Source organism: Anoplolepis gracilipes, chromosome 8 (assembly GCF_047496725.1).
Source record: "Anoplolepis gracilipes chromosome 8, ASM4749672v1, whole genome shotgun sequence".
Lineage (NCBI taxonomy): Eukaryota > Metazoa > Arthropoda > Insecta > Hymenoptera > Formicidae > Anoplolepis > Anoplolepis gracilipes.
This window is the reverse complement of record NC_132977.1, coordinates 6,415,356-6,441,948: the sequence shown is the minus strand read 5'-3', so window position 1 is coordinate 6,441,948 and position 26,593 is coordinate 6,415,356. Positions and strand designations below refer to the sequence as shown.

General features: G+C 35.9%; 1 protein-coding gene across 2 annotated transcripts; it reads right to left on the bottom strand.

The window, feature by feature from the left end:
* Nucleotides 1-16,466: 16,466 nt before the first annotated feature.
* On the bottom strand, nucleotides 16,467-25,713 carry LOC140668403 (uncharacterized). Of its 2 annotated transcripts, none has more exons than XM_072897388.1 (2): nucleotides 22,627-25,713; nucleotides 16,467-17,073 (listed from the first exon to the last, which is right to left on the bottom strand). In XM_072897388.1, the coding sequence occupies exons 1-2, from the start codon at nucleotides 23,678-23,680 to the stop codon at nucleotides 16,616-16,618; spliced, it is 1,512 nt and encodes a 503-aa protein (XP_072753489.1). In that variant the 5' UTR covers nucleotides 23,681-25,713; the 3' UTR covers nucleotides 16,467-16,615. The 2 variants fall into 2 exon arrangements, with proteins under 2 accessions (XP_072753489.1, XP_072753488.1); XM_072897387.1 differs by having other exon boundaries at nucleotides 16,467-17,112; nucleotides 22,627-25,712.
* Between the last annotated feature and the right edge of the window lie 880 nt (nucleotides 25,714-26,593).

Below are 26,593 nucleotides of genomic sequence, written 5' to 3'. Positions count from 1 at the left end.
TAATTGAATGTAAAAATTTAATCGCATGCGTGCGTAATAAAATGTGTATTATACATTTAATTTGAAAAAGAGTTGTAATAAAATTTAGACGCAACCAAACACTAATATTGTTGACCGATAAATTTACAATGTGCTCAGTTTGAGATATTCATTGTTTTATCTGCCTCGTCTTATATGATATATATTATATATATTTTATTTTGCTGAAATACATATAATGTAAGGTTATTTATTATATAACATATATTACGGAATGATATAATAATTATTTTATTCACTACGCAGATTACTAAGAAGGATCAAATTTGAGACGTATCTAAAATAAAAATTAAGATTGTATTTGTCCTAAATTCCAAACTACTGCTTTACATCGACGTCGATAATATTCCTCGACCTACGCGAGTATTTTCGTGCATTGCATTTAAAGTGCACATACAAGTCACATGTGCAGTCGCGCTGTGCAGTCCGTTAGCGACTAGCTGTCGGGCGTGGCCAACTGCCATTTCCGACATCTCCACCAATCGATATGCCTCGTGTCCCTCCACACCGTCCTGGAGCAATCCGACGGCTTGTGGAGGCATTCACGAGTCTTCCCCTCTCTCATTTTCAGGATCTTATCCTCCGCGTTCTGGACCTTGTCGATGATGAAAAAATATTCTTTAATTGGTTGCTCGAACGACAGGATTTGTTTATTCCGTCAGCGTGTACTACATACTGTTTATTTTATTATTCGCATACACGATCAACATATCACTAATGTTCTTGATGAAGTAATGAGCGACTTTGTTGAAAGATCTGTTTCATTTTCTTCGCTTAAATTGTCATTTAAGCTATCATCTCGAATACCTACTTAAGCATTGATTGATCATAAGGATGCTCTGACTAATCGTTTTCATAGTTTATAAGATTTCTATAAAGAATAATAACATTTAAACTTGAGTAAATTATATTTCTATGATACATGGTTTGATTACATTGACAATTAAATTCCTATGTAAAAATTGTTTACTCTATCACTTTTGTTGTAATGTATATGGACTTTTATTTAGTTACAAACAGATAGACTTAAAATTTTTTTTATATAAGAAAGCATACAAAAATCTACACAATTATAAAATTAAAGACAATCACCAAATATTATATTAGTGAATTATTATATTATATTAGAGATATCCCTCCCTCGAGTAAAAATTCTTGAATCCTGCAAATGGAGCAATTGGCTCATTCGATGCAGTCTTCAAAATCGCATGGGATAAAATATATACAAGTACCACAGTCTCGAGAATACCCACGCTGTCAAAGTATAATCATCTTCGCACGTGATAGCTTGTTATGTGCTTACCCTGAAGACTGGCGGGTCCCGATCCGCCGGTGGCGTCGACGGCACTCAACATCACGTGAGATTCTGACAGATCCCCGGCGGTGCTCGATCATCGCGATCATCGGCCGCTTTACCGACTCAGTACGGTTACCGTGGAAACTCTCAGCGCACATAACACTGACGGAAGAAGAAGAAGAAGAAGAAGAAGAAGAATCTACGGCGAGCGTAAAATGGCAGCCTTGAGGAAGAGGATCTAACCCGGCTTCGCACTCACTTATTACCGAGATATTTTATCGCGACAGACGAACGCGATTCCCGGCGATCGCGGCACTTAATTACACGTTGACGTGACGTATGTACATTGAGACTGAGGACTCTCTCTTCCGGTTTTCCTTCGGCGGAGCCGGACGGCCGGCAAACCGAGGCGAACGACGTATCGGCAAACGGCGGACGATGCGGCCGATTCTTTCGCAGATATCTCGCGAACTAGACCGAAATGCCGACCGAATACAGCTGGCAATCGCGATGGAACGTCCGTATGTTCGGCGTTCGGCACACTATACGCCTTTGGCTTTGCTATACTATAAGGTAGTAAGTGAGTGAGAGACCAAGCCGGGACCCCTACCGGCGCAGCCGTACATCTTAGTATTATGGGCAACTCACATTGGAAGATACGCCATCAAGCATAGCCCTAGCGCGAGAGCGCGAGAGCGAGCGAGCCGAGCCGAGCGATTGTAAAAGTTTTAGGGACACTTTGCGAACACCCTCTCCCCTCTCCTCGTTCGCCGGTACGCCACCCCACGGAACCGCGCCCTGGTTCTCTCACCCCGCCGGCCATGGACGACTAGAAACGCCGAAGAGAGACGGAAGAGACGAAAGAGCGAAAGAGAGATCCGGTGGTGCCACCTCGAAATCCCCCTCCTGATTCTCCCTCTCCGGAGCCGGCAGCTCGACCACGCCAGAGAAAGATGGCGAGGGCCGGAAGAGAGAAACGAAATCCGGGGAAAGAATGTATCGGAGAGATACATACATTCCTCTGTATCTGATTGTTGATAGTCGCGAGAAAGGAAAATTAAACAAAGTCTAGTGCTTAGAAAACAAATTATATAATATATTACAAAAATATTATATAATAAGATTGACATTAATAATCTCTTTTTGACTATTCTTTCTCTCTTTCTCTCTACCAGCCTTTGAAAAAAGGATATCGTATGACGCACAGATAAACGGAGATGTGCTTAGAGAATCACGATGGTGTTGGGGAGAAAGCGTTGTATGGGTGCACATCTTCATGGTCGCGTCATCGTCGCCATGGGCGCGGCGCTCGACCAGAAGAGGAGAACCAGCGAGCGAAAGTAAAGGAGAGGAGAGCGAGAAAGGGAGAGAGAAAAATGTCTCTCTACCTATCCCTAGTGTCGAGGAGAGGGTGCTGAGAGAGAAAGAGAGAGACGCTGGCGAAACAAAGACAAAGAGGAGGAATTTTTTGCTAACCCGCGGCTTCTCGTCACTGTGCGGTGGCGCCCTCCGTTATCTGGCCAGAACCGTGCATTTCTCCCACACTTTTTCCGGATTTTTATCTCCCAAACGGTTGCCGTCTACCAGTCTACCAACCGCGAATGCGGGAGACGAGATGCTGCCACGATGTGGACGTTTTCGCTATTTTTCTCTCTCTCTGGCGAAATCGACGTCAATCAAATCCCCTTTCGATGATTCGGTACATTATTTCATCATGGATAAAATTTGCTACTGATTGAGTGTTTAAATGTAAATTCAAGCTATAATGAGATACTGTACAAATACTTGAACATAATTATTAAAAGTGCCGATTTAGGGTGAAAGAGTATTACAGAAATTCTCTCATCATCATCTCATCATTTACTCAATGTATTATTAGCAAGTGAAAATAATCACGCTCGCTATGCGTACACTAATTATAAAACTCATTTCAACAAGTTTCTAACAAACAAACAAACCTTCTATTTCTGTCAAACAAATTATAGCGATCATGTAATATAATCTTACATAACTCATCTCATCTGTTAATATTATATATATTTTAAAACGTAATCTGTAAAAATAAAATTCTCTGTCTGCTAAGTTCTATTGCTATATTACATTAGACAGCACTTTAATTAATTTTATTTACATCTCTAAATCTGTAAAAATCGTTGGACAATTTTATTTTATTTTATTCTCATTTAACGTGATTGCCTGAAGAGTCATTTAAGAAAATATTCTTCTTCTCTCTCATAATTCTTTCATAATATATATACATCTTAATAAATTCTAGAACACACAAATTGTATCTTGACCGTGACAAAACATTTTTGATCGGTTCTGAACGCAATCGTGACTCTCAAGCTTCAAGAAAGAGATGGCAACAGATATTCTCGAGCAACTTTGTTCGCACCTCCAAGAAACCCCTAACGAGTGGTTATTTTCCATTTTGTATATATGTCTAGTTTGTTGTCTCTCTTGTCAATTTTTGCCTCGACTATATTAAATTCTTTAATTTTTATCCAATGTTTTTATTAAAAAGTATTGTAAAATTTTCTTCAAAAGTATTTCCTTGTTATATCAAATAAAAGAGTTCTCCTCCACAAAATTCCAAGCACGGTAGAGAAACGGAAATTTCGTTACAGCTGAGCTGGTGTGCTATAGAAATTCTTGAGACGGTGCGTCACGGTATAATACAAACTTGCAAGCGGACAAATGGAGTCCTCGGCGAGTTCGCGATGGGATTCGCAAAAATGTTAACGTCAGCTGGCAGTAGCGAGGCCGGGCCGGTTGCGAATTAAAACGTGAAGGAACTTTAAGCACGCGTTGAGACGTATAATACAAGTTGCGATCGTCGTCCATATTAATCCCAATTAAAGCGAGGATATGCGAACCGCGGGCAGGTTAAAAGGCTCCTCCTCTTCACAAACGGAGTCGGGGATACGACGCGATATAATAAAATCGTAAAATGACGGCGCTGACCGTACTCTCTCTGGCGATATTATCCGGTCACGCTGGGAAAAGAACCGGCCATGAGGGAGACGGTCGTCCACACATGAAGCATAAAATAGCCGGTTAAATGCGCCGAACGAATACGAAAAAGTCTAATATGAGGAACCCCATACCATTTAGGAAAGACGACGAGTTGGAGTTTATGCCGCGGAGCTCGACTGACCAATCGGAGCATGGGATTTTGCGGGACGAGTAAATAAATTGGACAGGCCGCGGTGAGCTTCCTGGAATCGAGAAGACATCCTCGCGATGCATATACGTATATGTTTATACGTATACATATACATATATGTAGATGGAAGAAATACATACATAAGGAAGAATGTTGTACAAAACGCGGAAACTTACATGCAAGGATGCGCGGCTGTTTCGCTTTTTTATCAGTATTTTCCTCGGAAGAATTAAAATAAGCATGACACATTGTTTACATCTTACACAATGATGTATGATGTATGTGATCGTACAATTCTAAATTTTATTCCGTAGAAATTATACTTCATTGCAAGAAGCACATGGTGCGCCATGCTTGCTTAGGATATACATATTTGAAATTTTAATATATAATATTTTATTGAAAATACTAAACCGTTCACGCTATTAATATTCACATCGCGATACAAGAATATTATAAAGATTGATAAAGAATGTGTGAGAAGTGCATAAAAGTCTGTTGCACGGGCTTTTTCAACTTCGGATAATCTTAGAAATGTTTCTTTCGAGAGAAGCGAAGCGAGAGAGAGCACGTTTATTGCCGATTTCGTTCACACATAACTACAAAGTAAAGGACGGAGGACAGAGATAAAGAAGAACGAGAATCGCTAGGTGGTATGGTAGGAGAACGAGGAGAAGTTCTCCACATTTCAGCAACATGGTGGCCGAGGACGATTCTTGCTCCAGCAAAAGAGGCCAATGGACAACCGACGGTCTCGTCCCACCCCATAATGCCCCATATACTTGGCAATTTATGCGCCGAAACGTATTAAAAAGCTTTCTGCCCCCACTATATGCGCGATCTTCTTGAAGAGCACAGGCTCCAGCTACAGCGAACACATACACGCACAAACGGCGGCAACTATATATTAAAGCCAATATTTTAAATGCGATACACCTACATTGTAAATACCGGTGTTTTGTGCGATCCTTTCTAAGAATAGACCCGACTTGCGACATTCGGCCGCTGAGGAACGCGAAGGCGATCATACAGCGCGGCAGATTCCGGTCTTTGTGTTGTTAAAATTTCTAAGGCCTCTTAAAATTTATATATAAAGAAGAATATTAGTAGAATGTATTTTAAGAAAGTATGAACGTTGATCGGTAACACTGAGTAATAGTTACAAACTAAATCCTAAATAATATACGCATGCAAAGTTATCAATTTATAATTACGCGAATTTAATAAAGAGCTTTCGTTAAACTTTTTTTTCGTTTTCGTTTTGTGATAGTCATTCAATCATGAGTGTGTCAACAAAAACTTATTAGCACACTTTTCTATTTAACATCAACGCGCGCGCGACGTAAATTTATTTTCTATTTATAAATTTTCTAATTGAATAAAATCGCACATAAATTCTTATTTTATTTTTGTTTTCTGCAAGAAATCAAATTTTACCCTTTCATGTAGAGCAAAAATAAAAATGTATATAAAGAACAATATAAAAAATATATTAAACATACATAGAAAGTATATGTAGAAAAAAATTCTTTTGGTACTTTGTACATATTATACGGATGAAAGAAACTTTGTATTGTATTTGTAGATATTAATTTTTTGTTTGAACTCTCGAACAATTTATATTATAAAAATAATTCTAAAAAGCTTATTGAGTTACTTCTTAATCGAAATATCCAACAAACATTATCACTACGGTTGAAAATAGATATTACTATAAAAACTTAATACAAAAAATTTATCTCATGTTTGCTTAAAAATCTCTTTTTATTATCTTTTTCATTTCATTAATATAATCTTTGATCTAAAAGAAAACGGCAAAAAAGATAAAAGAAGGGTCTAGTGAATTATCTAATTTTCGTTATTTTATTTAATCAGCTGATTTAAAGAAATGTCATCGCGGTCTATGTTTTTCTGTTTTTTATTTCTTTGAATATACTCATATTTATTTTTTTATTCAGTATTCTTCGCATTTTATTTATCTTGCCAAGATTGCGCACAACATCCTGAATTTTCTACTAGCAATCACGCGGACCAACAATGGCGGTTCGTTCGAGTTTCATTTACACACGTGTTAATTTACAAACGGTAATAAAGTTGCAGCGGACGTCATTCGTAACCCTTCGTCCAGTCAACCATCAGAGATGAAAAAACCGGAGAGTATAATTCGGCAACGTCTCAATTCAGCTGGTTACTCGTTGAACCGGAATTTAAGATACAGACAAATATTATTTCTCTTCCCTTTTTCCTGTAGACAATCATCTCTATCTCCTAATGGAATTGCCAGCCCCAATACAGGAGAGGGGCGAACCTTAAGTAATAGTAAAACGTTACGAAAAAGAAATGGCGATGCCTTTATATAACGAAATTTATTTCTTTCTCTACTCCGATTATTTCGTTGTAAAAATTGAATTTTTTGTATCTCAAAAAAATAAAATAATCTAATTATTACACACATAAATACATTTTTTTAGACTTTCAAATTTCTTTTTGGAACGTTTTGTTGTTTAATAAATATAAATTATCTGTAGATTGAGAAAAAAAACGTATAAAAAAATATATATCTGTCATATTTGTAGTGCAACACATATTGTATTTGTAGATATTAATTTTTTGTTTGAACTCTCGAACAATTTATATTTATAAAAATAATTCTAAAAAGCTTATTGAGTTACTTCTTAATCGAAATATCCAACAAACATTATCACTACGGTTGAAAATAGATATTACTATAAAAATAATAATTTTTTATATTATTAATAAATGGCTTATTATTGTTAAATATTTAAATATTGGAAATTAAAAATGCTTTTACATTGTGAAAAATAACAAAAGTCATAATTACGTGTGTGCTCTTTAACAGTCAAATATCGTTTACTCATGTAAACCATTGTGCATAGAAAATGCATTTGAAAAGATAATGCAAGATATAGTTCACGAACAATAATATGTGGTTTTTAATATACTAAATATCTTTTGAAAAGAAGAAAATAATGAACAATTCATGATTAGTATGATAAATGTCTTTTACTACGCCCGAAAATTTCTTTCTAAGCTATTAGGAGAATATTAGTATCATAATATTCTTCGCTACCACTTTATTTCCATTTTATTATCTAGAAAAATATGTTATGCTTTTTCAGACAAGCTAAATAAAGTGACAAAATATCTATGAACGATTCTTCGACGTATCGCAAAGGCAAGGTACAACAGACAAGTATGAAAACTTGAGATTATTTCTCTGTGTCGGGCAACTTTTATCCTTCCATACTTTCACGTAACACGTCGAATACGGTAAATCCGAGGCGCACTAATCCCCAGGGGAATGGAAAAGTCGACGCGCGAGTCGACTCGTAACGTGAAATTCAATTTAAGTGAAGCAACAAAACTGAGCTGCAGACAGAGATCAGTACCTGCCCCTCTCTTTCTCTCTCTTCTTGCTCGAATGTCTGGCTCCTGATAGTTGTACCAAGTTGGCGCCGAATAGAAGGTAGCACTAGGGGCGGATATTTTTCTTTCCCCGTTAAAGTCTGGCTCCACTGAGGAAGACGTTTCGTCAATCTTTTATTTGGATAGAACCCCGGGAGTCTCTTTATTGGTTATTTTTCGGACAACGTTGTAGATCGTATAATTGCCGCTCGAAGATACAATCTTTCGGCATGGTTATCATACAAAGAAACCCATTTATATTCATCTATGATTAATGCAAATCCGAAGAATTAATATACAGTTATCATCATAAAATCTTTATTAGCATATATGACTAGTAACGTAACTATTTTATAGTTTTTATGCTTTTTATATGAATTATTTTTTTGTAAAATTATTTAAAAAACCTTGTAATAATTCTATACAAATTAGGGTTTATTAAAACAATTTTTTTTTTATTTAAAGCAATAGTTAGTATTATCGACAATGTATTATTATAAATATATTAATAATGATATTTTTCCTTACTATTGTAATGATATTTATTTGCATTGATATTTATATACTATACATTATACATTATACAATGACAAAATTTTTATTAATAACATTATGATATTTAAATAATATTCTTATATGTTTTTCTGCTATTTTATTATATTGTATAATGAATTATGAGATACCTGCATATTATAATAAACAATGTTTCATTTTCATTTTTTTTTGTTGTATTATATATTAATATTTTATATACTAAATTGTATAATATTAGATATATAATATTATTACGTATTCTATAATATTAGATATAATCATAAAAAAAGAAGAAAAAAACAATTTTATAATAACATAATTTTTCAAAATGCCATATCGCCTGTATTACTACATAGCTGATGTTGTCACAGTCAGTCGATAAGAAATAATGTAGCTTTTGTGCAGTTGCTTAGAAATATTGCGCACAACCTATTCGTTGTAGCAAAATAATAACTGTTACATCATCATAATTGCAGCATTGAGTAATGGAGTTTGTCATTGTAGGATATAATTTTCAATAAAAAAAAAAAGAAAAAACCATTGTACGCTGAGAACAGTAGCTGAAAGGTTATTTTAATCTTCGCATGCCAGATGACGTAATTAAACACAAAAAAGCAATTAAACTTTTCTCACAATATTTACAAGATACTGTTTTTTCGATCAGATTAACAAAATACATATATAAATTATTTTCGATACGATGTTAAGTATAATTGATTTGATATAGACAAATAGATTAATAGATTAAAGACAAAATTTTACGAAAAAAGAAAACGATATAATACTTCAAAATATTTCTAAAAAATCAAGAAGAAGAAAAGAGAAAACTGGTTTCAAAATAACGATCATAAAATAGCTATCTTACAAATCTTTGCGTATCAATTTATATAAATTTGATACAATTATTTTGCATTTTTTTAGTATTTTTGAAATATGTTTTAAGCGAATAAATCTTATTTTTAACTATAATATATAATGTATAAATTAAGCAAACATCAGTGATTTTAATATATGTAATTTCTAACATTTTCTAACTCAGATAATATAATGTATTTACAAACCATTTAGACGATTGATGATTTTCATTAATATTAATCTTGTAAGCCAATTATTTAAACATTGATTGGATGATTACGTAGCACTATCACTGTTTTTCAAATTGTTCAAATTTGCGTTTTTACGCTATACGTACTTACATGTTTAATCACTAAATAATTTAGTTTATTTGTAAAACGAGCGTATGACAAGCACGGTGCGACAATTTAAAAAACAGAAAAACATAAACTTGTCATTAATTATATCAAAAAACACTCTCTTTAATTTTTTTTCAATTTTAAATAATTTTTATAAGGTTGCACTATATTAAGAGCTTTTCGTGAAAAGTATGTACACTTACATATGTACGCATATATTACACATATGTTAAACTTCACTACACTATTTATATGTCAATGTGACCACATAATCAATCGGCACAAATTATTGTTTATGAAACTACTTTGATTATAGCTTTATATTTTCGAACGTTACTCGTCGCAGTGTGACACAAAACTGGGGATGTGAATAAACCTATGACCGGATTAGAAAGTTGCGACAGAAGTTCCTAATTTTTTTTTTGCGTCGGGGGTAGAATTTTCAAGGATTTAGCCGTTCTTTATGGCTGGAAAACACATCGAGTGATTTAGTCGAGACCCAATTTTTTTGATCATTGGAAAGTCGGACATCCTGGTCTGCGTGTGGCACAATACCTTGCAATAAATAAACCTTTCTATCTAACTTCGTTAAGATTCTATGTATTCTTTACATATTCTTAAGCCATTAAATGCGTACCGTATGTAATTTTGGCGAATTTCAAAACAATTTATTTTAATGATCTGATTAATCAAATAGAAAATTGATTAAGCACAATATATTTGTTTAGAAATATATTATTTGATATCAAGCTTTTTTTTATAGTATATGGAATAATGCAAAAGAAAAAATAATTCTAGTCTTAAGAAACTTTTACATAAATCAATATTAGTACTCACCTGACAAATTTTCATCTCATAATCAGTCTTCTTCGCCAAATCTTACGAAATCCTATCATATCGCAACAACAAAAAATATTATATATACGCTATATTTTATTTGTCAAAGTCTATAAATATATCTATTATATGAAATAATTTAAATGTATACAATCTTATGTGATAATTAATTTAACTATCCTGTTTCTAGTTTATTATATTTCTAGTTATAATTATATAAAACATTCTTGAATAACCTATTATTATATATTAGTGTAAAGTATTATAGGTCTGCATTTTATAAGATGCGACGATAAAATGTTATGCTTTGTAGCATGCACTTGTATATATTCGATATAAATTGGTTGAAAATGCAAATTTTGCATATTTTCGTCATACAATTACTTTTCTATTTACATGCAAAAAATCTTTAAAAGATAAGTATATAAAAAATAGCCTGTTCTATTAAATTATTACTTTATGGATTGTAAGGATTTACACAGAATTATCAAATTTAAAATATAAAAAAACAATGAAACCGTAAGTTCAAACATTTTTCAAGCTTTATGACATGAAATTTTTTTGTTACACAATATTATTAAAATTTTCTATATAATAATACTGGTATAACAGAAACGTTTACTTTGAGCAAAATACTTTTAAGAAATAAAGAAATTTTGACGAAATTGTCTCACGTTTCATACGGAAGGAACTTTGCATTCGTCTTTTCTCTGCAATTATACTTTGGCACTATTATAACATATTTTATTATTGCACTTCGATACAGGAATAATCTTGTGGTTTTATTTACAAGTAGCATATATAATTTCTACTTTTTACGGACACATATACTTAGTATCGTACAAATACAATTAAAATGAAAATGGATAAATGTAGGAATGGAAAAATTTAAATAAAATGCATACATTATGAGAAAAAAAAAACATGTTTACAGGTAACAAAAACAATTTGCACTTACTGCATTTTATATTTTTTTTCGGATTCTAGTCACGTGATAAAAAATGATAATAATAAAGCTATAATTTAAATATTTTTTAACATATTAATTATATGTTAAACTCTCTTAAAAAATTATATATATGTATATAAATTCAAGTTTAAATAAATTAAAAAATTTTTATGGATTAAATAGCATTACGTTTTATGACAGATTTTGTGACAGTTAATATGTGATGTATTTTTTTAAATATTCTATTTATGTGATTGTGTGTTAGTAGACATTAAAAAAAAATGTAATATCAAGTAAGATATTTTTAATAAATATTATGTAATATTTATATTTTTTAATGTACTTCATATACCAAAAATATTTATGCTATTTTATTATTTATAACTGTAATGCATTTACCCACAAAAATTTTAAATGTAAAATGTCGACAATTAAATTCATAAAACTTGCATTTTATAAAGAAACAGAAAACAAATGTAAATAATATTACATAATATTTGTTAATACGTTGTATAAACAAATTAAATAAATGCGAATATTTCGCCTGGTGACAGTATCATATCATACAAGATTAAATAAAAAATTTTGCAATATGTGCTGAGAATATTTTTAAATAAACTATATCATAACTCTCATAACTTTAAGATTTGAAAAAACCACATAATAATTTTAAACATATATAAAACTTTAACTTATAAATGAAAAAAAATTTACATTATATTATTTCTCAATAAGTATATATATGTTTGTTAAAATGCATTGTAAAAAGATTGCAAAAATATTTTTCTTCATTATTTTCATGTGCATAATGGGTCGAACAAACTCAGTTTTGATAAAAAAAAACGTGCCGATTTATTGTAATATTTTGTTATATGTTTATGTTATATGTAATAAAGGACAGAGCTTTTTAAACGGAACATTAAGCAATTCATATTCACGCATATATAATTTACAAGATACAGCGCATGATAATAATATACAATATGACATGAAACAGCAAATCGATGATGAAACAATTTTTTACTGCATAAGGAGCAATACTGAACAACATAAATATGAGGTACAATTATAATCTTTATATTTTTTTCAGTTACTAGAAATAATTTGATGAATTATATGTAGAGCTTTATCGTCGCTATATAAAAATAACAGAAAAATATTTTAGCAATTGAGTTACAAAAATATTTAAAAAAAACATCTTTCTTTATATATATATATATATATATATATATATATATATATATATATATATATAAACAAATTTTATTTAAATAAAAAATGTCTTCGAGCATCCCATTTTCTTTTTCCAACGCCTCAATCATATAACATAACTATAATTTTAGTTTGCTCATTGTCTGAATTTCAGATTATTAATTGAAAATTAGTACAATCTTAAGCATTATAATTAAAATTTTCTGCAAACATAAAATTTTCGTTTGTAAATTAACAGATTGGAAACTTTTCGTTATATCAAGCACACCGTGTAAATTTGTAGGTCGGAAAATCATATTAGTATTTAGAGCGGACACAAAGATGATAAAGTGTATATACTTTCTTTTCCCGTTCTTCTATTGTGTTTGTGTGTATATGTGCGCGTGTGTGTATGGATTATTGTAATAATATTAATATTATAGGCTGATAAGGTACATACAAAACAACACACAATAAAAACAATAACATAATATTAACGTGACGCTCACAATAATGATAATATAATAATAATAATAATAATAATAATAATAATAATAATAATAATAATAATAATAATAATATTAATAATAATATAATAATAATCTTAAGAATTTTAATAGACATAATAAACATCATCAGTGGTATATTTAATAACTAATTACAATCAACTTGCAGCAAAGCATGGACGATACGGTAAACGCAACACGACCGCTACCGTCCAGTCGAAATTTTCCATTTAAACATTTCGCTTGAGAAATCATTTATTTCGTTATCATTTATATTATATTATATTATCGTCGTTACATAATTATAACTGTTACAGTACCGTGGCAGAACTATACAGTTGTCCGGAACTCAGTCTCTCACGAGTTCAAACTCATTCTATCATCTTCGCTTCTATTCATTTTTGCGCTCTGTCGCCGCGCTTCTTCTCGCGCTCAGCTACTCAGTTTATTTATTTTCATCGCTCGTGGCTATCTCGACCGTCTAAGAATTTCCGACTCACGATTATTCCATTTTTATTTCTCTCTTCCTCGCTCTTTTTATCTCTCTCTCTCTCTCTCTCTCTCTCTCTTTCAATTTTCCCCAAAGCGCGTGCCCAATTTTCATTTTATAACACATTCATATCCACAGCCGTATAACACGTTCGTACAACACACAAAGCAGATGCACTTGCTTGCAGAGAAGCACACGTACGTATACGTGCGCAAATACATCTTACACACACACACATTCGTCCGCATACACACACAACATAACATATGCATACATACATACATACACACACAAAATACGCTTATATAATATATTGTAGCCATTTCACATAGACTTAATAACCCTTGGTAATTTAGATAATGTTGCACCTTAGAGAATAGAGATCCACTGGGATAATTTTTTTTTCATTAAACATCTGATTAAATTACCTACTTACTCGCCATTTTGTTTAAAATTGTATTCCGGCCGCGCTTAGGACTTCGTTCATACGAGATCGGTTTTTTTCTCATTTCTTTCTGTTCTCGTCGTGAAAGACATGAGCACGGATTTTAAACGAAAGAACAGTAAAACGACCGGAAGACATCCGTCGGCCGATACATTCATTGGATTTCCAGAGATCAATACTCGCGACATTTACTGGACGCCACAAACACATACAGATATAAATATGCAATAAATTTAAATCAAGTTGAAGAATTATGTAAATATATACATAATGAAAATATGTATATAATGAACATGATTGTTATTTTTCAAATTTATAAAATATGACAATAACAAGAGTTTGATTAATTTTTTACTTATTTTTAATATTAATAACATATTTTATATATATATATATATATATATATATATATATATATATATATATATATATATATACATAATATTATATATATAAAATGATTACATTATGTCGATTTAAATAGATGCAACGTCCAGTTTTCATCGACAAATATTTGAAATATGGTATAATTATAAAATATTGTTTAAAAGTCTAATTTTATCGGGAAAAACTTTCCAGATTGATTTTCCAGCAACATAACTCAAAAGTATATCTTATGTTTCACCGCTAGATATTGCTGCCAATAAAAATAATACAATTACGCTAACTCGTCAGCAAGTTGTAAAGTTATTCAAAGCGTTAAGTACCACAACCTTTATTCTTTTCACGGCAAGATTTTTGCCCGCATGGGCATGAAAATACTGAGCGTACATGCGATCTTGACCCTGCATAATACCATAATTTTTATGAAGATCCCAAACTCAGCCTAGAACGGTACAATCACGACCACTCACTAGAGAGTCTGACTACTAGGTATATTTTTAACATAAGTCGTTTTTTTTCGATACAAGAATTATAGCTACTAATTTGCGATTCTTGGTGGTAGGTGATTATTACGACATTGTGGACGTAATTATCTAACTTTTGGGATACAATCGTGTTCTACACTGATTTCGAAACTTACATTTTTTTATTTTTATGTCACGGCAGACAAATAAGTAAATAGCAAAGGGAGAAGACATTATAATTCGCGAATATTGATCTTCCTCTTCAATCAAGATTAATAAATTATAAATAATATTCATCTCTCGGTAAATGTAAAATACACTGCAAATTTGTTTAGATCAAGCGTAGAATTTATTCAGAAAAATATCGAATAAAAGAATTTTAATATTAAAGAATTATTATTTATTTAAGCATGTATATTTGCACCGAGTTTATGGTTAATAAAATTCTTATGCTAATTTATTATCCTTCGAAAGAAAATATAAACAAATATAAAAGCGCAAATGACACATATATCACGAGGGAAATCTTTTTCTAATATTATCTTTTTAATATTAGTATTATATATACTTGACAAAAGATTTATAGGCCTTTAACGCGATTGTTACCCATATCGAAGTGAAAAATTAATTTAAGAACAATGCACATGCACTTACGCGAGATCAGTGAGTCCACTTACCCCTAAAAGCGACCCATCCATTTTACAACCTGCGTTTTCTCGACGGACCATCCAGCCCTAACTGCAAAATCAATGATGTCTGATTGGATCGGTCCCGGATGTAACTGTAACGATACGTTCCAATGTGCGAACCGGACCCGACAATACAAGACGAGGTAAATACACGATGCGGAGCGGGGAAAGAGAGGGGACTTTTTAAAGGGGAGGGGAAGAGCGGTGGGAGGAGCAGGGGTACACTAAGTGACATTAATTACCTCCTTACTTTATGTATATATATATGTATATATAACTGGAGAAAATACTACCGAATTACGAATGGACAGATTGCTTGGTGCCGCCCGATGGCGCGTATTCTTCGCAGAATAACGGCATCCGACACCGACACTCGAAAAGAGTCTTCGGGCCGCCTGAAATAGCGGCGCCTTTTCTATACAATAGCGAAGTCTTCGCTTTGTTGAATAATAATAATAATAATAATATAATTAATAATAATAATTAATAATTAATAATATATAATATACTACGCGCGAGCTTTATCTTTCCTTAGTGGAGGCAGTCTTTGAACGGCTGCTCGACAGAGTCCAGTGAAGATTTTTCGTCGTTCCCGTGGACGTAGATATTGATCGACGGTTTCGTAGAATCGCCTCGGCGACGATTCCGAGGTCTCGAACGGGTCTTTCTCTGGAGCGTCCGGTGCATTCAAGCGGCCAAGCCGTGAGGGGTCTGATGTAGGAGCGCGGGATACTGTTGGGCCACGTGCGCCAGCTGATGATGGTGGCCGCCGGTGTGTGCGTGCGCGTGTGTGTGTGGATGGACTACGGCCGTAGCAGGCGTCACGTTGCCCGACGACGACACGTGAATCGGCGGCAGCGGCGTTTGTGGCTGCGGCGCGTGGAGGCTATGGCTGCTGTGACCTGCTACCAGGCTGCTATGGCTGCCCCCGTGGCTGCCACTGCTGCTGGATGAGGTGTGGCTGTGATGATGGTGCCCGAAGACGACCCCAGAGAAGGCCACGGGTCACTGATGATGCTTCGTGGAGCCGTTCGCGTGATGCGCCTGCGCGACCACGTGGTGACTCGAAGGTGGTGCGTGCGCGGTGCTCGGATGGTGGTGACTGCCGGTCGCCGCGTGATGATTCGCATTGTTGGCGCTGCTGCTGTTGTTATTGTTGTTGTTATTCTGCTGCTGAGTTTGCCGTTGACTGTTCTTCTTGTTCTTCATTCGGCGATTTTGAAACCAGATCTTCACTTGACGCTCGGTCAGATTTAGATTGCGCGCGAGCTCCCACCGTTTCTGCTTCGACACGTAAGCGTTGAAGAGAAACTCCTTCTCCAGCTCGAGAGTTTGGAATTTGGAGTAAGGCTTGCGTTTCTTCCGCACCGTCACCTGGCCCGTCCACTCCAAGGGGTTAGAGCTGCCGCATCCAACGCCCATCCCGGCTACGCCAACCCCGACGCCCACACCCGCAAGCGAACCTGCGGGAAACAAGGAAGATGGGGAGGAACCCCACATCACTTAACACAATTAGTTTGCCGATGATAAAACAACCTAGCTGCTAGCTAGTAATATTCAACTACTAATAGTCCGCTCAAAGAAAATTAAATCAATTCATAAGACAAATATTGCTCAATCTTATTCTGTTCTTTATCAAATTTATTATACCCGAGTAATTCAAAAAGTATTTCTTGATGCATAGAATACACGGTATTCAAAATACATGGATATTAATAGGTTTAGATCGAGGGGTTAGTCACTAACAGTTATAATGTACAAAAATTACCCTTTGATACAGATTACCCTTAAATTATACCTCGGATTACTTAAGATTACCTAATAGTATCTCAAATTAAAAATAAATTTGAAAAAGAAATTTTACTTTAAATTATTTTAATGCTAAAGATTATTTAGATTTACCAAAAAAATAACCTTGGATTATCCAAAATTTTACTGGGATTGCCGCTGAATTACCTAGCCCTTGTACAAAAATTACCTCAGTGACTAACCCCTCGGTTTAGGTTTAGTTTGTATCATTTTTCATTTACTCGTCCATACATCTAAGCGGATTTTCAATGAGGAAAGCGGTTGTACCGCTTCTTTTTTCTCGTTATTATCGCCAGTCATTACTGCGGAGCGACTGGCAGAAATGAGCGCAGATATATCGGTTCGTTAATCAGTGTATCGGCGCGTAACTGATACCGTTACTCCTTTTTTATCAGTAAATATTTCATAATCGTCCACTACAAATAATTTTGTTGTGAATAATAAGTTAATAAAAGCAAATTGAGTTTGAATATTATTATTATGGAATATTATTACCTCGTATATGCAAACAGATTGAGTCGGACAAATTATTAAAATGGTAAAGGGATATTCGGCACCGATTTCACAAAGTTCATAAGCCTCGAGAAAGGGAAAATAAAACGGACATCCAGTATTTAATTGCATCTGTCGTCGTATAATTATACTAAAAATCTTGAGATCGTCGCTAATTATGATGGAGGAATGCAGCATCTTTCATGTAATTTCTTTAATTAGTATGGCAAATTATTGGAGATATGCTTCTATAAACAAAATTTATGGATAAAATTAATTGATCGATTTCTTAACCGCTAAACAAACCTCGGCAAAAAAAATATTTATTCACTTATACATATATTAAGTTTTTTTTTTAATTAAGATATTGAATTCTCGAAAAATTTCTGCTAATATTAAAAAAATTCTCTTCTTTATATGCCACATTCAATAATTTATATATTACATATTATATGTATATACATTTTTCAAAATATTTCAATCAAAATCAAATAAATAGAATAATCTAGAGAAAGCATTTTTTTCTTAAATATACGCGATGTTTTTCGAAGCAATTTGTCATATTTTCACAATTACACCTCTAATATATTTAATAAAAAAAAATTGTTATATATTTCTAACATGTACTTAATAAAATTTTATATTTCTTTTTCGTAAATATTATTAAAAATATACTACTCGCGATAGCACTCAACATTATTGTTTGTCCAAATTAAAAAATAAAATTTGAAAAATGTAACATTCTGCTAATCTCAATCCTTTGATTTTTTCACATTGGGGCGCATCATCGGGTGAACCCATGCCTGAAAGAGCTCTCCGAATGTCAAAGCGTGCACTTCAGCTATGCGTGTGTGCGCGCAACATTGGTCGTGCATACGTATATAATGTATATGTGTGTGCATACACGTATATACATACATGCACACGAGGGTTGCCGCAGCCGTTCCTGGCACAGTGGTATGATATAATTGGACCGGTTCTACTAACCGCACGAAAAACATGAAGCCGGCGGGAACCGTTGTTAGGTTCGTTCTCGATTGGTTGGTGGTTTTTAACAGGGCATATACTCTATGCCCCGTTGCAGACAGAGAATGTGGAGCAACGCGAATACATTTGTTAAAGCGGAATATACAACGGGATGGTGCAAGGTGCATACCCGCGCTAGTGGAACGGAGCGATTACGAAAGCCCGCGACTCATCCCGCGGTCTATCTTTAACCCAGCCGTGGACTGGATAAACGCCTTCTAAGTGGATGCGAATGCAACAAAATTGATTCTATCCAGCGGGGTGCAATATCTTCATTTTTTTTTTTTTTTTAAGTATACTAGCATAGTCGGGGGAAAGAAGAGGTGAAGAAATAATGTTCATCGAATATCTGCATTTTATACATCACACAAAAATGTTAAGTGTTTTCTTATCTTTGCACGAATAAATATTCCTCCTCCTCCCCTCCGATAAATATCGTTTTTTATCACTTGCCTATTCTAACAAATAATAAAAAAAATGATAGCTGGCGCCTCACGTGTTATTTACGTACATGAAATGTAGTTTATAAAGTTTTTTTTCAAAAAAATTGATTCTGTACTACAGTAAAATATAATATGAATGATTAATTTCATAATAAAAAGAAACTTGATTCGTACTAAAGTTTTATAAATTATCCAAAGGGATTGAATCATCTATTTTTAGCCTACCTAAGATCTGAACAAAACGCATTGCTACCGGATGTAGCATTATGTTTGATCCGTCGGAACATATGCTTGCGATGGGAACCATCCGCGCAACATTAAGTACGATTTCAAATGTCACACAGGTATTTTTATACATATATCCTATTTGGCAAAAAATTCTCTACCTTTATTATCATTAAAATTATTATTTGTCTCTTAGTTTCAAAAAGAACCCCTATCTAGCATAAATAAAAAAAAATATATATAGCTTTTTAGTTAATATGCAAATTAATTAATATCTCCATCAAGAAATTACAGCTTGTTCGAAAAGTTTCGCTCCTCGAGTTCGATTATTCAATTTTCTTTCGTTTCGTCCTGGAACCTTTTCCGTTTGATATTCTCTCGTTGCCTAAACGCGATTATTTAAGAGTAGCAAGAATTTAAAACAATATATATATATATATATATATATATATAAAACGTAGAAATATACAAATTATTTAACACAGATCCGAATTCTAAAAAAATGTTTTGGTAACACGAATAAAGGAGAACACGTATAATATTTTAATAAGTTTAAAATCATATTTTTTTTTTAAATTTAATGTTTAAAAAATTAAAATAAATATTTCTTATAATCGCCATAAGTAATAAAAAAGATAATATAATATATATGCAGGTTGAAAGATACATATTCGGAGATAAATCAGAATTTGCAGTTTTTTCGAATGATACCTAAAGCTCTGATAGAAATAGTCGAAGGGTTCGTAACTGGGGGTTGTCGAGACTAATGGGAGTGAAATATATCTTTTATATCTACCCATTTTCGCCTTTACATAAAAAATAAAATATATTAAAAAAATAAGAAAAATGAAATAAAAAATTTTTGTATTATATTAAATATATTAAACAATATTGTAAAAATGATCTTGATTAATTAACATTTCATTCAGTAGCAATAATTTTATCTCGCACAAAGATAAGAGGATAAGAGAATTTTTTTTTTTAATAAAAAGTAAAAATAGGTTTCTCAAAGGGCTTATTCAAAGTTTCTTATATTAGAAAGTTTCTATAAGCGAGCGAAGCATTTGATATTCGAGAAAGCTACTTAATAAAGCCATACTTTATGCTAAATTTATTTCCGTGATATAAGTGCGCATAATGATGTCCGGTAGGCCTCAAAGGCCTAATTAAGCGCGGACACCGATCCGTGGTATTAAATACGGACCAATAAATGGTCGGTGTCCCCGTGATGCGCGGAGATAATATCTCAAGCGAGGAAGCCAGGTTGTGCGTGGGGAGACACCTGGAAGACATTGTAATCCGGTCTCTCGAGGAGAGATTACCCGGACTAATATGGGATAGCACGGCGCGATACGGTATAAGCGGCGCACTCTCTGGTGTCGAGCGAACGGGTAAAGATAATGGAGCCGCCATCTATTGGGTTACGCTTAAACTATACACAGTGCGCGGCCGTATTTCACTATTTTGTATATACGGTAGCGGCACACGCTTGCGCGCACACACTCTACCCCTCGTGCGCGTACGATTAAAACTCCCTGATCACGCGAATGTTATCTCGGTTATCGGAGCACCGTCAATGACGGTCGCACGAGCAACAAAGTAACGATAATCGGCGACGACGAGCGCATGCAACAGCGATACTTTTTTTTTCAGAAGGACAGGACAAGCGAATACAACGTGACGATCGATGAAAAATATCTCTACATGTATATGCCTGCTATGAAATTCAAATATTTTCAGTATTAAGAGCTCGTATTACAATTTTGTCGTGATATATTTATTTATGCTGAATGTAATTTACAATCTCGAACAATTTACACATATGTACGTACACATTGTGTAACATAACAAGAAATACATAAATTAATACGTTATGAAAAAAAATCTTTTGCATTTTCTCGTTAGATAATAAGAGAATCACTTATTAATGATCTATATATATATAAAATATATAGTTTCCTAGGATAAAAACATCTTTTAGCATTTGTAATTAGATATACATGTAAATACTTTTTTTTTTTTTTTTTTTTTTTTATATATAAAGAACGTTATATCCAGTAACAGTATTTTTAAGATATCATTTTCCTTGAAGAAACGCTTTATGAGAAAAACAGTTTTGGTACGAAAGGGAAATAATAGGGAGATAGTCGTGACAATACAAGCGCGTGAACAGCCGTTAGCCGGAAAGACTGAACGCCTGCACGGGTCATGGAACGGATCAGCTGATCGGAGGCGCGCGCCAGAGTTTACGAGTTACGGCCGCCAATAAACCCCGGCCGCCGTCGTTCGTTGTTGCTCATGCGACGTTTCATGGGTTGCAGGGTCCCGAGAAAAGGACAGAGACAGGGAAGAAGAGGAGCACAAAAGGGAACGATGTGAATGAACGATAACTGCGGCCGAATAAGTTTGCCAGGATTGTTGAAAGGGCATAATAATAATAAATATTTTTATCACATATGCAATTAATATAAATTAATGGTAATCTTTTTTGTCACACGTGTGATAAATCGTATATGTATCGTTTTTTTTTTCTTTTTTTTTTTTCGAAATGTCTTCGTTCAATCTGTCGCTATACGTTAAGGTGACAAATTAATTATAAATTTTATATCATAGGTTCATTAATTTCGAATAATCTCTCAGGATCTGGCGGCCGAAGAACATTATATCGATTTATGATACTTGCGATCGCAGAAAACTATCCGAGGTTTACGACCTCTTCTCGTTGTATAGAGTTATAGATGATAGTTTTACATTACAAGCGGCGAAATATATATTTCCAACGAGTCGATTTCTCTCGTGTCCTTTATTAATAATTCAACAATATGAATAAAAATACATCAACCGTGATAATTTTTGCGAGATAATATAAACGTTATTATTGAACGAGTTATATGATGTTACGCTTCGACTTTATAATATATGAAGTTGAAAAAAGATTTGAATCTCTCGATGATGACCTTGTCATAGACGTAAGAAAAGAATAAAAAGCAGGAATTACCGCGAGACGGAGTAGATGCTTACCTGGAGGTGGGTAGGGGCTCGAAGTAACAGGCTCGGGCGCTCCATAGTTTCTCAGACCGCCGTATCCATCGTGGGGAAAGGCACCTTCCGCGGCGACCATAGCGGCGGCGACCCTACCACGGTCGTCAGCCGCGGATGGCGCCAGATACGGTACCCCCGCCTGCGAGTGAGGATGATGATGTCCAGCTGTGTCCACCGGGTGGTGATGCCTCGCCGTTGTGTACGGCGCGTAATTGCACCAGCTCTGAGAGAAGCTCTGATGGCAGGAGGAGACTGCTGGATCGGCGGCGCCGGAGGTAGACCCACCACCGCCGGTGGACGACGTCGTTGTTGCCGCGCCGGCCGAGTTGTAGGACTTGTAATCCGAGGTAGAGCCGGCGGTGCCGGCTGATCCGGCAGTGGCGGGCGACCAGAAGCTAAGAGTTGCCCCGGTCTTCCGGTTGTCCCTGGTGGAACCGGAAGTCGAGGTAGGATCGGCCGCCAGGTTGTAATACGTGGGGGGATTGTTACCCCCGTAGCCTTGATGATGGTTCAACGATTCGCCGCCGCCCGTCGTGGACGAGTAGTGGGAGTCCTGGTGATGGTGCGGACTATAACTCCAGCCGCCTTGAGACCCCGCCGAGGACGAATGTGAGTGCCGTATCACGCCCGCCGCCCCCGCACCGCCCGGCGCGCCCGCCGACTCTACGCAGGCAACCTCACCGTAAGTGGAACCACCACCGCCCCCCGGGGTCGCGGTTAATCTCTTGGCGGGTATATGAAGCGGTCCGGCCGCGCTGTTGCTCGCTACCGAGGAAGCGCTCGGCGAGGTTGAACTGGCGCTCGCTGTAGGAGCCGGTGGCGCTGTCGTTGCCGATGACGCCGGTGCACCAGGTGAAGTCGGTGTTGTCGCTTGTTGATGAGAGCCCGGTGTCGTGGTCGTCTGTTGTTGAATCGATACGAGGGTCGAAGCTGTCGGTGGAACTGGCGGCGGGCTGTCCTCGTAGAGGGAACCGTTCATCATGGCCCACCAGGTCACCCCGGTGGAATTCCCCGCTCCGGTTGCTGCTCCCATCGGTGTGACGGAGCCAGGGTGACCCACGCCGGAGCCACATAGCGGCGCGGCGTGAACATTATCGTACAGCGTCGCCGTCGAGCAAGCCACGTGATCGGCGATGGTGCAGATGATGACGATTTATAGCCGGTGTTACAACAATATTTATGCCGATGTCGGCGTCAATCGGCGTGAATGACTCGTGATCGCCGTTTAGCGACAGTCACGGTAAATTCGCGCGATGCACAAGTTTTTTTTAGACCAATCAACGTTCACCCGAAAATGATCGCGTGCTCATCGTAAGCAACAACAAACGTAGCCGTATTAATTAATGAGAATTTTTTCAATATTCAAAACACACCGGAGCACAGCATAGATCGCATATAAATTCGATAGAATACGCGACGAATGTGCGTCAACACCGGGAGGATATTCACCGCGGACCGAGAAACGGAGCGCTCATCGTGACCGAGCCGGTCGTGTTGGTCCGTGAATTCACGGAGTAAATAAAGAAAGCGCGTGCACACACAGGAAGGTAGTGGAGGCGCGAGGAGCAGGAGGTGGCGGGTGGGGATAGGGAAAATCGTGCGCGTAGTCCTCGGACGAGGGATTGACGGCGGGGGAGAGGGTGTGTAGCACCGCGGCAGACAGGTGGAGGGGTAAACGTGGGACGGAGAAGCCAAGAGGCAGCGCGATCAAGTGTGTGGCAAATCCGCCGACAAAAGATCACACGCGGCAATGATAACGACGACGATAACGACGACGATAACGACGACCACGACGACGACGACCACGACGACGACGACCACGACGACGACGACGACGTCGACGATAAATAGGATGATCGATGGGACAGCGAGCGAGCCACGTGCGATGTAGATCGGTTAGCACAGGTCGTATAGATGATGTAGTTGTCCAATCCAACGATGATGCGGGAAACGAAAACAGAATGACACAATGCGATTTAGAAAGAATGCATTAGTTCGCAAATGTTCGGAGCACCCTCGTTATTAGAGCGCGTTATTAAAGTTACGACAACGTTAAAAACCAGTGCGATCTTTTCTTAAAAAAAAAAAAAAAAAAAAAAAAAAAATCAGTCACCAGACACTTGGCAATCGTCGATCTCACGGCGAGCTAAACTCACTGCGCGACCGAATGCGTTACGATCGTCCCTCGGCCGATTATACACAAGCCGCACGTCGTTCCGTCTCTGTCATCTACGATCGACGTCATCTTCATCGCGAAAGAATTCCGAGCGCACTTCATTAAACGTCCCGCCTGCTCGCGATCGACATACGTCGTTGTCTATTCAATCGACAAAAAGTCACAACTGTAACGACGTAAATGCGAGCATTTATATAGCTGAGGAGTAATCGAGCCTAAGGAGAGAGAGCGTATCTCTGATCGGACCGGGATCCTTTTTATCTCCCGCGTGTGTCGTCTTCAGGTAGCGGTAGTCAGTCAGGTAGAACCACCCCTCGTGTAACAAGTTTAATACGGCCAAGGATTTTCAGCAGGTAGCAACGCCTCTGGTCCCGAGGATCGTGCGCCGATACACACACGCACGACACCTCACACACATGGAATAACCCCCTTTCTTCTCGCTGGCCTCGCTGAGCCGAACTGAGCGTCAACTGAGAGCTCTGCCCGCGGCTTGGAGTCGAACGGGCCAAAAGCGACGCGAGCGCGATCTCTCGGATCGTTTGGTGTGCGAGCCGGACGAACTCGTTGTCTCCCACTCCCCTCGCACGAAAGCTTCTCTCTCGCGCGCGTACCACCACGTTCCCCTTCCCTTCGTGCGCGCTCTAATCTGCTTTTCCTTCCTTCTCCGCCGTCGCGAGCCAGCGAGCGCAAACATACCTACCGACTATTTTACGGGAGAGGCTGCTTTTTCTCTGGCTTTTCAGAAATATTATTGCGCGCGAACCGCCCAATATTAATATGCCGCTTTTTCTCGAACGCGATCGATTCGCAATCAACGGGGCAAAAGAGAACGAAATGATTATAACAATAATTGTTTCTAATTACTTAACAGAAACCTATATTTACCCTGGATAATTCTATTGAGAGAGAGAGAGAGAGAGAGAGAGAGAGAGAGAGAGAGACTCCTATTTTTAATAAATTTTAAAACATTGAATTAAATTTTCCGTTTAAAATAAATTTAAAAAATAATTATATAATAATTTTCGTTAGAATGTAATATAATCTAATTTGCTCATTTTAACATTAGTAAATTTTCCGATTAATTATGTCGATAAATAAAAAATAAAAACGTCAATGAATTATATTTATCAAGAACTGTTACAGTTTTATTTGTTAATTTTAAATAAGTTTTTGACAAGTAATCTTTTTTTCTCTTACATTTATTATACATCTAATCGAAAGACTTTCTCGTCCCCTTGTTTCTAAGAGTATCTATTTTCCTTCTATTTTATTCATTTATTTTAAATAATTTTTCTTATATTCATGCGGATAATATACAATTTGTTAAACTGATTAGAACTGTCACTGATTAAAAATGTACATTTCAAATTTCTCTTTCCTTCCCACGAAATGTCACGTGGCTAGTGAAATGCTCTCATGGATCACACTTGCTAGCAGCCGGACTCATCTTTAATAGTGTGTATGTGTATGTATACGCAGCGCGAGAGCAATACGTCATGGCAGTATTGCAGTCTAAATCTCGGTACTTTTATGGGCAGTAAAGTAAAACGGTCTGACAACAACTCCGGTAGCATACACGCTTTCCATCTGTCTGTCCATCAATGTCGTGTGCCATCAGATCGTGTTACTCATGAGAGAATCATATTTTAATGATTATTAGTAATCAATATTAATAATCAAAAATATAATTCTTAATTTTTCAAGGAATTTCATTCTGATGTAAAATTAAGAAAAACTTTAAAATAATTAAATTTTATAGAGATTAAATTA

What these genes read in the sequence shown, in the direction of transcription:
- LOC140668403 (XM_072897387.1), bottom strand. Translation starts at nt 23,680, where the DNA reads ATGGGAGCAGCAACCGGAGCGGGGAATTCCACCGGGGTGACCTGGTGG. An exon ending in GAGCCCCTACCCACCTCCAG is followed by an intron (nt 17,113 to 22,626) that starts GTAAGCATCTAC and finishes AATTGTGTTAAG; the next exon opens with TGATGTGGGGTTCCTCCCCA.